At 41.4% G+C, this 14159-nt stretch overlaps 1 protein-coding gene across 1 annotated transcript in view; it reads left to right on the forward strand.

The window, feature by feature from the left end:
• ADAMTS20 (ADAM metallopeptidase with thrombospondin type 1 motif 20) overlaps positions 1-14159 on the forward strand; it is a 3636702-nt gene that overhangs the window by 2785789 nt on the left and 836754 nt on the right. The window contains exon 29 of the mRNA XM_044087413.1: positions 7690-7857. Within this exon, the coding sequence (XP_043943348.1) occupies positions 7690-7857 (168 nt within the window). The remainder of the gene's footprint in view (positions 1-7689; positions 7858-14159) is intronic.

The following is a 14159-nucleotide window of genomic DNA, read 5'->3' on the forward strand; positions in this document are numbered from 1 at the left end:
AAATGCTCACCCTGCAGATGGTGCTACCCCTTCTTCTGGACCACTATTTCATGTTGACTTTAAATCAGAAAGGTACTTATCATTACATTCCAATTGCTCACAACTTCAGGAAATACCTGATATTTGCTGTATCTGGTTCACATTATCAGCTGTCTGCATTACCCTTTGGGCTATCCCCTGCTCCTCAAGTATTCACAAAGTGCCTGGCTACAGTGTTTCATACTGCAGAACCCAGGTCATCCACATTTTTCCTTATTTAGAGAACTTGCTGATTTGTGCAGAGTCTGTTTCCAGGTATAATCCAGTAGACAAGGTCTCGAACATTCTAGCTCACCAGGCATCAAGTTGAACCTACAAAAGTCCTGCCTCACTCCCTCCTGGGGGTGTATGACAGACACAGAAATAAGAATGGTCTTTTTACCAGAAAATAAAGTCCTGACTTATCGGAACATTTTCAGGGATTTCTCTCTTCAGGAAGCTGCCTTCACAAGAAAATTTATCAAAATGGTTGGCTTCATGGCATAAATAATCCTCATGATACCACTGGCCAGAGTCCATATGAGAACGATTCAGTGGTACTTAAAAAATTGTTGGTTCCAGCACTTGCATCCCTGAGAGTTCCAGTTACTAGTGCTGGAATTTGTGAATTGGAAGTTAGTGGTGGAGGGATCAGATGCCTCTCAATCCAGACCTACTCTTCTCCCTCCAGACTCCAGTTCAATCAGTCCAGATGGACTTGTCAGAGTTTGCATGGGGAGCAGTTTCCAGGGGATTTCAAGTGCAAGGCAAATGGAGTCCTTCTGTTACTACAAGGCACACAAACATCACAGAAATGTTAGCAGTGATCCCGGCCATAAAAGTTCTTCACCACTTATGGTCTCCAGGTTCCCTTTTAGTCATTGCAATTTGTCATTGCACCTAACGTCTTGGGAGTCCATCACAATGGACCGTTGGGTGCTCCAAATAATATCCAGAGGATACTCCATCCCATTCATCACCTCACCTATACAATCAAAGCACCTCCTGGATGTCCCACCCGCTCAAAGGGAGGCCTCAGCGCACGAGATTTCAAAGCTGCTTTACAATCGGGCCATCGAATCGGTCCCCCCAGATCAGTCCAGATTAGGTGTTTACTCCAGTTTCTTTTTAGTGCCAAAAAAGACGGGGGACCTCAGACCCATATTGGACCTGTCTACCCTGAACCTGTCGGTAGCCAAGCAGAAATTCTGGATGGTCACCTTACAGTCCATCCTACCTTATCTCCGAGGATGCGACTGGATGTGCTCGATAGACCTCCAGGACGCTTACTACCATATCAAGATTTGCAGAAGCTCCAGGAGATTTCTTCGCTTCCGGTTGGGAGCCAATCATTTCCAGTTCAGAGCCCTACCCTTTGTTCTCAACACAGCCCCCAGGGTGTTTACCAAGGTTATGACAGTAGTAGCGGCTCACCTGAGGCTTCAGGGTTATTCAGGTGTTTCCTTACCTAGACTGTTGGCTCCTCGCTGCTACCACCAAGCGTCTACTTTGCATGACCAGAAACTCCTTCATCCATCTTGCAGTCAATCTAGGGGTCACCATCAACATCTCCAAGTCCTGCCTAAATCCGACACAGACCTTGGAATTCATAGGGGCACGGTTAGAGACTCGACTATTACAAGTTTTTCTCACTCAGGACAGGATCCAGAACCTACGGGCCCATGTGTCAGTGATCCTCAGCCCCAGGACACCGATGGCGAGTGACATTCTCCACGCCCTAGGCTCCATGGCAGCAGCCCTTTCAATTCTACCATGTGCGCGCCTTCACATGAGAGTGCTTCAGTGGACCTTGGCAGTTCAGTGGTCTTGGTTAGACCTCCCCATGGACTACCCTATACGGATCAGCAAAGCCTGCAAGAATTGTTTTCTTTGGTGGCTCCACTCGCCGGAAATCTTGGCAGGTCGCTCATTCTTAACATCCCTAGCCCAAGCCACAGTGACCATGGACGCCTCTCAGCTCAGATGGGGGAGACACCTTTTGGGAAGGACAGTCCAAGGCACGTGGTCCCAAACCGAGATCAGATTGCATACCAATGTTCTGGAGATGAGGGCAGTGCTTTTAGCGTTGCAAACCTTTCACACTGTTCTCCCCTCGGGGACGATTACAGTTCAGTCAAACAACATGTCCTTTGTCTGGTACATCAACAAACAAGGAGGGACCAGATCTTACCCTCTCTGCCACGAGGCCATAAGAGTGTGGGAGTGGGCGATTTCCACCAGTTGGTTTCTGATCGCAGCGCACATCCCGGGATGCTCCAACATTTTAGCGGACAGATTGAGTCGGGCTATTCTAATGCCATACGAGTGGTCTCTGAAACAGTCAATAGCAGAGGAGATCTTCCTAGCGTAGGGTCACCCTTGCTGCGATCTCTTCGCATATCCTTCCAACGCAAAGTGCAGCAAGTTTTTCGCTCTAAACCCCTCCTCAGGGGACTCCCCCAGAGACCCTCTAGTCCATGCTTGGCCTCCTGGGTTACTGTATGCCTATCCCCTGCTACCTCTAATTGCGAAGTTTCTTCAGAAAGCATACCAACTGGGTGCAAAGTGATCCACACTGCCCTGTTCTGGCCGCGTCAAGTGTGGTTCCCCTTCCTCTGGTCTCATGCTCTAACTCCTCCACGGATTCTAGATCCCTGCCCTGAAGTCATATCCCATCCCTCGGGCATCAGTCCGCCCAACCTGGACAGCCTCAAACTGATGGCTTGTTTGCTCCAGTTCCCTGATCGCTAGGACTCCTGGTTTATCATCTTCGGTTAAGAGTATTCTGGTGGCATATCTCAAAGCTTCCACTAGAAAGGTTTACCGCAGCAAATGGAAACGCTTCTCTATTTGGGCTTCTCAGAGAAACATAGATCCATTTACTGCCCCAGTTCTTGCAGTCTTGGAGTTTGTCATATATTTTTCAACAAGGGGCTAGTTCCTCCACAGTGAAAGTACAACTGGCAGCCATATCTAATTTTCATATTGGCGAAAATTTGAATGATGTGGCCTCCTTGAGATTGTGCAAGGCCTTTCTAAAAGGTACTTTTCTCTTGCGTCCCCCGGTTAAGAATTCCGTCCCCCTAGGGACCTTACTCTAGTTCTGCAGGCATTGGTGGGACCCCCTTTTGAACCAGCAGGGTCAGTAGACTTAAAATTTCTGTCCTGGAAGACCGCCTTTTTAGTGGCCATTACTTTGGCTAAAAGGGTTTATGAGATCCAAGCTTTGTCTGCCGTGCCCCCGTACTTTATTTTTCATAAAGACAGGGTTTTTCTTCGCACGAACCCTTCTTTCTTACCAAAGTGGCTTCTGAATCTAACATTAACCAGATGATTAATCTACCTGTGTTCTTTCCAAATTTCCAGAACAAGGGTGAATATAAGCTGCACTTGCTAGATGTTCATAGACAGCTTTGTTTCTGTCTACACAGGACTAAGCAATTTCGTAAGTCTGACCAATTATTCGTGTCCTTTTCTAGACCCTTTTTGGGCAAGGCCATTTCCAAGGTCTCCTTAGCCAGGTGGATTACACAATGTATACTGCAAGTCTATAGGGACAAAGGTCTATCCCCACCTGGTCCTATTAAAGCCCATTCCACCAGATTTATGGCAACTTCTGCTGCTTTTTGGTCTAGGGTTTCTCTGGATATCTGTGCAGCAGCGACCTGGGCAAGGTTACATACATTCATCTCTCATTATAAGTTGGATTTAATCTTTAAAGGGAGAGCATCCTTTGGCTCTGTGGTGCTCAGGAATATCCTTCCATGAGGGCCACCCAGGAGTTTTGGTAGCTGGGGACTCTGTCCCACAGGTTGCAGATAAATGAAGTTAACTACTTCAGATAAAGAAGTTATGTACTCACCATAATGTTCCATCTGAGTAGTTATACTTCATTTTCTCCAACCGTCCCTCCCTCCTTCTCCCAAACCTGTTCTAGGTTAACGTTATTGAGTTGCTAATAGTTTGGTTAGTGGCAAACTAGATCTGAGGGAAGGTAGGAGAGGTGAGGGATTATGGGTAAGGGGAGGAGCTTGTAGCTTGCAGCAGATGCTTGATAAAATGTTGCCTGCTCGGATCCAATTTGGATCTGAATACCCACAGGTTGCAGAAAATGAAGTATAACTACTCAGATGGAATGTTATGGTGAGTACATAACTTTTTTTTTTCCTGTACAGAGTACAATTTGCAGCTATATCAAATTTTCACTTAGGAGAAAAGCTACCTCTTTAGCTTCTTCCAAATTGTGCAAGGCTTTCCTAAAGGGCACCTTCTTACTTAAACCTCCATTGAAAGAACCATCACCTGCTGTGGATCTAACAGTTGTATTTCAAGGGTTGACCCAACAATACTTTGAACCATCAGCAAAATCTGATTTAAAATTCTCGTCTAGGAAAACAACATTTTAGTAGCTGTTACATCTGCAAGGCAAATTTCTGAACTCCAAGCTCTATCTTCCAAATCCCCTTACATTGTTTTTCACAAAGACAGTTACTTTATGAACCAATCCATCCTTCTTACCAAAGGTAGCATCTGAACTGAATATCAGTCAAACAATTCATTTGCTTGACTCCTTCCTTAATATTTCAAATAAGGGATAGTACATTCTACATCGTTTAGGTGTACATAGACAGTAATGTTTTTATTTACACACAACAAATAACTTCAGGAAATCAGAACAGCTGTTTGTTTCTTTTCACTGAACAGACTGGGATCACTAGTTTTTAAGGTTACCCTGGCCAAATGGATTATTGATTGCATTTCTTTTATGTATATTCAGCAAGGTCTCTCCCTATCAAAGCCTCCTAAAGCATATTCTTCTAGATCCATGGCAACGTCTTTTGCATTCTGGTCTAGAACTTCCATTGGTGACATTTAGTCTAATGCTCATATCTTTATTGCTCATTACAAACTAGGTTTGACCTCTAGAAACAGAGTTTTCTTTGGTTCAGCAGTTCTCTGGAATATCCTTCCAAGAGGGCCACCCAAGATTCACGTAGCTGACCTCCAAACCCTGGATCCTCCCCAATTTGGCTTCATGAAGAGCAGATCCTGCCTGTTAAATCTGGTGGATTTCTTTGAAAATATGAACAAGACCGTTGGGCAAGGGCAGATCTGTGCACACAGAGTACCTCAATCTGGCAAAGGCTTTTGGCAAAATCCCACATTCAGGCTTTACCGATAAACCTAGCAAACTGAATGTAAACCCCTTTGTTGTAAGATGGGTTGCCAACTGGCCCAGAAACCCGGACACACACTACCAAAGTGGGTGACTCCACATCAACCAGCAGACCTGTTACCAGTGGGTTGCCACAGGGGTCAGTCCTGTGCCCCCTACTGTTTGGTATATTCTTCTCAGACGTTCAGGTCAAAACTAAGGGATTGTGGCTGACCCAGGTTTGCAGACGACTGCGAACTGAGTGCAATCATTGAATCCCCAAATGATGTCCGTATACTCCATGAGGGTCTCATGCAGACCAACGACTGGTGTATTATTTGTGGTCTCAAACTGAATGCAAAGAAATGCATCATCATCCCCTTTGGCACAAACAATGTCCCCCCACACTATCAAATCAAGAACAATACCTTAAGTACCTATGAAGTGGTAAGGGACCTGGGATGACAAGTTGACTGCGACCTTAACTTCGACCCCTATATGTCTACTGTCAGAAGAAAAGTTTTCTATGCAGCACACTTGATCAGTAAAGGCATCACCTTGAGAGCGAAAGAAGTTATAAACCACCCTGTGCTTGGCACATATCCGGCCCATAATTGAGTATAATGCCTCATTTGGCATGTACCGTACTAAGCACCTGCAGCAATTAGAGAAACCTCAGAAGTATTGAACAAAGAAGATCAAGGGCCTTACACAAACTACTGAAGTCCCTGTCACTGTACTCCATATCGTATAGACTTCTTAAGGGTAACTTATGCCTGGCCTACAGAGCAATTTAAGACCCAAACCTAATGAACTTGCTGCATATCTATAAATCAAACGGGACTAGGGCTACCCATTCCAGGGACCTAAATATGGCCTGTGAATTAAACAGAACATGCTTGAGGGACAGATTTATCTCGCAGCGACTGCTGCATCTTTGCAACAGGCTACCGATTCATGTGAAACAGAGCACCTGGATGAGTGGATGGGGCACTGTAAATTCTTACCGGCAATAGACCCCACAACCTTCCTGGAGATGGGCAGTCATCACTAAATGCAGTCTTAGGGGTTCTATATTAGAACATCTTAGTTTCAAAACTTCAAATGTTCTAATATCGACCCCTATTCAGAGAAAGCTGAAAATATTGAAGCAACAGAACAGCAAATTTTTTCCTAGGGAAAGAATTTGGTTGTCCATTTCTGTTGCTTCGGTATTTTCAGCCCTGTGGTGGAAAGTTACGGGTCGGGTTCAGGTAATGTGCGATTGAGTTCAGGTTAGATATGAGTGCGATTGTGTGGACATGAGGATTAGGGTGGGTTAGGTGGGTTAGGGCACGGGTCAGGTAAGTGTGCAATTGTGTGGACGTGAGGGTTAGGGCGGGGTAGGTGAGTGTGCAATAGTGACAGACCTTTTGGTTAGGGTTTGGATTAAGGTAAGTGGATAGTTAGTGGTGTATGTATAGTTTAGTGTAGGGTTAGGTGTAAGATTTTAGGTGTATGTGTGTGGATTGCTGTTTGTTTGGTGTGCTTGTGTTGTGTGTATGTGTTTTGGAACAGCGGGAAAAAATTTGCTGTTCTGTATTTTCGATGTTTTCAGCTTTCGCTGAATAGGGGTCGATATTAGAACATTCAAAGTTTTGAAACTTCGATGTTCTAATATAGACCTGTCTTAGGTATTGACTAGCATCTCTATGGTATTACATTGGGATTAAATGGCTAGGCTTAAAATGACCTCTGGGTCGATAGCCTAGTAATCTCCTATGATCCTATATTTTGAGGAATAATGAAAAAGACAACATCAGATATTAAAGTTATGTATGCACCATAACTATGCATCTGTGTTGTTCATTTTCATTCTTCATCTCCCCACCTTCCTTTCCCCTTGACCTGGTAGATATAATGGAACATTTTTGTTTTAGGTTTGAGCCCCAGCTTGCTATTCATTCCTTCTTCCTGCTGTGTCTTAGGCTCTATAAGGCAGCAAACTCAATCTGAGGTATTGCTAGTTGACTGGAGCATTATGGGTAGAAGGAGTAGCTCTAGAGTTAGATCTAAAGTCTAGTGCATGTGGCAGAGTTGGATCCGAGGTCAGATCTGGTACCCATACATTGAGGGAGAATGAAAATGGACAACACAGATGCATAGCTATGGTGAGTACATAACTTAATTTTTTGCAAATCACACACCAATCATGTATATATATGTATATATATATATATGTGTGTGTGTGTGTGTGTGTGTGTGTGTGTGTGTGTGTGTGTGTGCACGCGTATGTCTATATGTTTATGCATGTGTGTGCACGTGCCTATATATAGATAGAAAGACAAATAGATAGTAATATAGATATATATTTAAATTCTCAGTAATTCACCAGACATTTTCATATATATAGAACTACTGTAGTTAAAGAAAAAAAATTGACCCATATACAGCCTGTTAATATTTTTTATCTAAAATTTTACAATGTATATGTATGCATTTATATGTACAAAGTATTGTTTTTGTTTTTTTCCCAGTGTTCAGTAACCTGTGGAAGAGGTATAAAACATCGTGACATTTACTGTACTGATATGGATTTAAAGGTTGTAGATGATCAATACTGCCAACATGTACAGAAACCTCAAACCCATAAACCATGCAGAGTTGGCAGATGCCCTTCATGGAAGGCCAATAGGTGGAGTGAGGTAGGATAATATCCAGAGCTTATGTGGTACAAAGTTCCTTTTAAAGTGTGGTATTGTTCAGACAAGCTGCTTAGTACTCTAATATTAATTAATTTGGTCTTTGTAGAAAAAATGGCATCAATATGTTTGTTCATAGAATTTTGACATCACTGGCAAATTGTATTATGTTTGCATAGAATTAAGAAATGTAAAGTAGTAATGTTGCAGCATCTTTGGTAAATCATTTGATTCATTCATTTTGGTAAGTAACATTTTATTTTAGTCACCAGAGCTTAAAAATTGTGAGCTTCTAAGCATGTCGTGTTTGCATGCATACGCGCATGTGTGTGTCAGTGTCTGTCTGTCTGTGCATGCACGTGTGCATGTGTATGTATGTGTGCATCTTGTGATAGACTGGCATCCTCACTGGAATAGGTTGTTAAAATGACTTGCTTGGTAGTGAAAGCAAAAAAAAAAAACTGCCAGAGGCTGCTGATTTCTATTTCAGGGACTTTCTCCAAAAGACCCCCCCCCCCCCCCAAACAATTGTCATTTCACATTTTCACATAAAGGAAAGAGAAAATCCTGGGACAACTGGAAAGGGAAAACCTTTCACAAGGAGCGTTTTACATTTAAATGTCAGTATAAAAGTACACAATAGCAAGCATTGGTAGGGTTGAAATCTGAGTTAATTTGGGTCTACTGCATATGCTCAAAACACGTCCTCACTGCCATTTGCTCATTTTGGCAAGTGCTTTAACTCCCAGTAACTCATTCCCCCTAACACTAACTGTTCCTACCAGAACCCTGATCCTAACCATAAAACCCCCCACACACTGCCTAACCATAAAGACCCCATCTCTCCTGTGATGCCCATGCACTGGCTCAGTAAACAAAGAGCCTCAGTCCTCACCACTAGCACCAGTGGAGGGTTGCACACTGGGAAGGATAGCAAGTACACACACAGTAAAGTACAATTTCCCTTAGGAGCACACAGAGATCGCAGTCAGTCTGGGGCTGGTTTCTCCCTTTCTCTCCAGATCCCCAATAAGACTCCCCACTGGCACAGCTATAGGGTTCAGATCTCAGCCTATTGGTCAAGCTAAAACCTCCAGCACCCTCACTGTCCAGCCAGTGCTTCGTGTCCCTGCCCAAGTAGCTGACACACACACACACACAGTTTAAGATATGAGTTATGTATAAATACACAGAGCTTCTTTACATGACATCTGTGCAGCTGCAACTTGGGCCATGCCTCATACCTTCATCAATCATTACAAACTGGATTTGGCCTCTAGGGGAAGAACATCTTTTGGTTCTATGGTGCTCAGGAATGTCCTTCCATGAGAGCCTCCCAGGAATACAGGTAGCTGGGGACTCTGTCCCAAGCGTAAGAAATGAACGAGGATTAACAATATCAGATAAAGAATTTGTCTTACCATAACGTTCCATCTGTATTGTTGATCCTCGTTCAGTCATTACGATCCTCCCTCCTTCCCCCTCCTGTGGCTTCTAGTAGATCTCACCATCCGGTTCTCTTAGGTCATTTGACCAGAGGTAGCCTCTACCTTCTTTTGACTTGCAAACTCAATCTGAGGTAACAGGGAGAGGGGGATTATGGATAATATACAAGTCCATCTAAAACTATCAAACTATTGCATGTATATATATATATTGAATACTAAAATACTGTTGTAAAAATCATAAAATAAAAGTTGATATTAAAATATCATATACAATAAAAGCAAAATGTTTCACTACCACCTTATACATATCCACAACATGCATATCTTCAGAATTGTTTAGTTGCATGTGATCAAATATACTAATAACAGAGTCACATCATCTTGTCTAAAATCCATTATGTAAATGTGCATAACTACATCTACGCATCCCTTAATACGTAGTGATTGTTAATTGTACACAAAATACAAGATACCTGATGCAAGATACATAATGTCAGGTGCTGTAGATTATCAAACCTATACCTTTTCAAACTCACTTATAATAAGGCTAAAAATGGTTTTATACTGACAAAATCATTAAGACCAGGTTTGCGGGTGGAATCTGTCAGGATCTGCCATCTACTTTCTCTTGCTGCCAACTCCATTTTCCAATTCCCTCCAAGTGGTGTAATAAAAACCTGATCAATGATAGCAAATGTAAAACCATGTTCTGTCCCTTGCTCCATAATGTGCCTATATAATGCATTCTTACTATCACTTTTCTGTACCCAGTATGGGTGTTCATATACACGCTTCTTCAATTGTCTTTCCGTTTTACCGATATAGTGGGCATTGCACTGTGTGCAATTGGCTATATACACTACCCCTTTTGAACAGCAATTCCCGGTTTTACATCTAATAAACGTTCGATTGATATCATCTAACCTGATGGTGTTGGCTGTGTTAATATATTTGCATTGTTTGCACCTTCCACATTTTTTGGTTCCCTTATGTGTATCTACTTCATCCTTTCTATGGCTAGCCCTCTCCAACAGTCGTTTAATATTGGGCGCCGTTTTATATACACATTTAGGTAATTTATCCCATCTTTTTTCTTTGTCCATGGAGACTAATATTACCCAATGTTTCTCTAAAATTTCTTTGACCAAATGTGTGTAAGGTGTATATGTAAGTACGCACACTCTTCCCTGGAGTTCGTTTGGTCCTTCTGTTTTGTCATTCATTCTATAACATCCTAATAATGGTGGATATCTTTGTCCCCATTGACCTTCTACATATTTGATAACTTCATTAACCATTTTCTTTGGATAGGCACGATCTAAAAATAATTCTCTAATATAGTTAAGTTCTGCCACCATTATGGTCCTTGTGGAGGGCATCCTGGCTGCCCGAATACATTGTCCTTTCACTATATTTCTGAACACATGTGGAGGGTGGCTACTACTGAAATGTATGTAGTCATTCGAGAATGTGGGCTTACGGTATAACTTGGAAATAAAACCCACATCATCATGACTAATGAATACATCCAAAAATGCTATTTCAGTGTTACTGTAACTATGTGTGAATTTTAAAAAGCTAGTAGTATTGTTTATGTATATCATAAATTCCTCAATTTTTTCCACTGGACCATTCCACAAGATAAAAATATCATCCAGGTACCTTGCATAGTAAGAGATGTTAGAAAAAAATGTGCTGTTAAATACATGTTCTAACTCCCATTCGAGCATGACCAAATTTGCAAAAATGGGAGCACACGCTGCTCCCATGGCCACACCCTTAATCTGTTTAAAAAATTCACCCTGGAATGCTATATAGTTATGGTCCAGTACAAGCCCCATCATATCACAAATTAAAGAAATCTTATTCCATGTGAGACCTGAGTGTTTCCTTAAGCTGTTAGCAAAAAATTCCAGGCCCTCATCTTTAGGTATGCTGGAAAATAAATCCTGGACGTCTATGGTAAGATAAATTGTATCTGAATGCCATTTGTCTCTGGTTAAATCACCCAAAATCTCCAGGAGTCTTTCATGATATGAGGGATGGATTTATAAACATTTTGAGCCATCCGTCTATGAGTTTCCCTATGTTAAAGGTTTTAGAATGAGAGCCTGAAACTATGGGGAAATGGGATTCTTCAAACACTTATGTATTTTTGGTATACCCACCATCTTGGCCAGAACTGGATAATCGACCTTAAGAAATGAATAGGTATCATTACATATCCTGTTATCAATCAAATATTCTTCTATAACCAAATCTATTCTTTTATACCCAATGTTGATTTGGTTAATAGAGATGTTCTCATAATTTCCTGATTCGTAAAAAATACTGTGTAAAGCCTCATTATATTCTCTAGTGTAGTATATTACTGCTCCACGCCTTGTCGGGCTTCATGATTCTAATGTCATTCATACCCATCAGTGCAGATAATGCTTCTCTCTCCAATGCTGGGAGATTATCTGTAAGGTTATTTTTTGTTCTCTTTACATTTTTATACATCCAGTATATATCATTGCATACCAGTTTCTCATAATTCAACACTTGCTGGTTATTATCAGGAATGAAGGTACTTTTCTTCCTAATGGTCAGTTCCTGCTATACCTATCGGTCCCTTCTCATTATTTCTGTTATTGTCAAAATGTGCTGCCAAATTTAGTCTTCTGCAAAACATTTTGATCTCCTTGATATTGTCCACTAATTGCAGCCCGGTAGCTGGTATATACTTCATACCCTTACTCAAAAGTGACCCCATTTCATGGTTAACCTTCACCTCTGTATAGTTATACACCTTAAATCCTTCAAAAACAATGATCTTAGGATATATGTTGACTACATTGTTTTCCGTAGGGGCTATCTCTATATAGGTATGACTACTAATTGCTGTCTTAATACAATTGTGTGTTTGTCCCTCTACTTCTTTGTCTTTCGTATGTGTAACTGGTCAACCTTATCACTGTTTTCACATTCAATCCTACCAGTCGGTATGATAAACTTTCCATTTTCATAAGTATCATTTATCGCTGCCTGTTGATGTTCCGTGCTGGAAAAAATCTTCCCCCCTGAAAATTTTCTTCCCTTATATTCGTTCTAGTGGATTTTCTCCTGGGATGAAAATTACTAACATCATTGTTGGGGTCCCTATATGCTGGCCAAACATATGCCCTGTTACTGTTATATAATTCCAAGTCACGTGTAATCTTTCTATTCTTTCTCTCCATAATAGTCTGAATTTTGTTATCAGCTATTACATACTGTTTCATGTATAATTCCTTCCATATGTCATATTCTTTGTGACTAGTAATCATATTATTAATACTCTCTAATTCATTAGCCAACTTAATAAGTTTTTCATCCAAATGCTTAATAACTGTTTTAATATATGCAAACCCAAAACTATCGAATAATTCATTAAAATCCTTCATGATGTCACTTCCATATTTAATACCTAGTGGCAGTTTGAAAAATCTCATGCCCTTAGGTACTATCTTTAGTTTGAGACACTTGGATAAATAACTGCAGTCTAATTTAGTGTTTTATATGATACCAATTTCTTACCAAAATCAAATATCAATTCCTTTACTGAAGAATGCATCATATTTATCTTATTACATTTGTTGTTTACAAATCCTGTATCCATCACAAAAACAAAACTATCCTCTAGAAACTGCACCGTCATCTCATCTTCCGTGCAGCCCCTAATGTCACATTTATTATTATTAATATTACAGTCTGAAACATGTCCATTGTGTTGCATAAAACTTTTGGTCTCGTGGGCTGGAAAAATCATGTATAAAAGTCTGTGTAACAGTACCTTTTGGGGCCACAACGGCCTTAGACTTTCCTTTGCCATAGGTTTTCACTGTAGTATATTCCTTCGGACGGGCTCCATTACCCATTGTCTCTTGCCGAGCCCTGCTGAAATTAAAGTCAAATGTAAAGTCCTGGTCTAAGATGTTACCAGGGTATTCACTGCATATTTCTGCATCTCCATGACTGATGATATCAATTCCATCGAACCCATTTCCTTTACGTTTGTCCGGTAAATCAATAACAGAATCTGCATTACCATATGTCCTAGAATCAACATCCATATCTCTAAGTCCCTTTGGAAAACCGCGATCTGGTGTTTGTAGTGCGTTACTTTCTAGATGTCCTGGAGATGTTGTCGAGTCATCAGGACGACATTCATTGTGATTATCCAACATCATCGCTTCCTTTGGCATGCCTCTGCGTCTTCCGTAATAGGTCCTCGACCCTTTTGAAAACTTTCCCTTTGTAGCATTTGCGTTACCAACCCGTAACCAAATCCAGCAATCTGTGCACCTCTTAGGGCATAAGATCAGCTCTTAAAAGAGCTATTTCATCTTTAGACAATGAAGCAGCTGGGGATTCCTCTTGGTCAGCCATCCTTGAATCAACTCAATAAATAATGAACGAACACCAACCAAATAAAAATCTGGACGCCGACACTGAAGAATCACTGCTCGTCCTGGTGATGAAATATGTTAGTTTATTGTAACTCCACACGAAACAAAAGACAGGGTTTAGCGCTTTCAACTGTTGTACACAGTCTTCATCAGAACAACTATGGTGCTCAGGAATGTCCTTCCATGAGAGCCTCCCAGGAATACAGGTAGCTGGGGACTCTGTCCCAAACGTAAGAAATGAACGAGGATTAACAATATCAGATAAAGAATTTGTCTTACCATAACGTTCCATCTGTATTGTTGATCCTCGTTCAGTCATTACGATCCTCCCTCCTTCCCCCTCCTGTGGCTTCTAGTAGATCTCACCATCCGGTTCTCTTAGGTCATTTGACCAGAGGTAGCCTCTACCTTCTTTTGACTTGCAAAC

Source organism: Protopterus annectens, chromosome 11.part0, assembly GCF_019279795.1.
Source record: "Protopterus annectens isolate FY-2018-M chromosome 11.part0, PAN1.0, whole genome shotgun sequence".
NCBI lineage: Eukaryota > Metazoa > Chordata > Ceratodontiformes > Protopteridae > Protopterus > Protopterus annectens.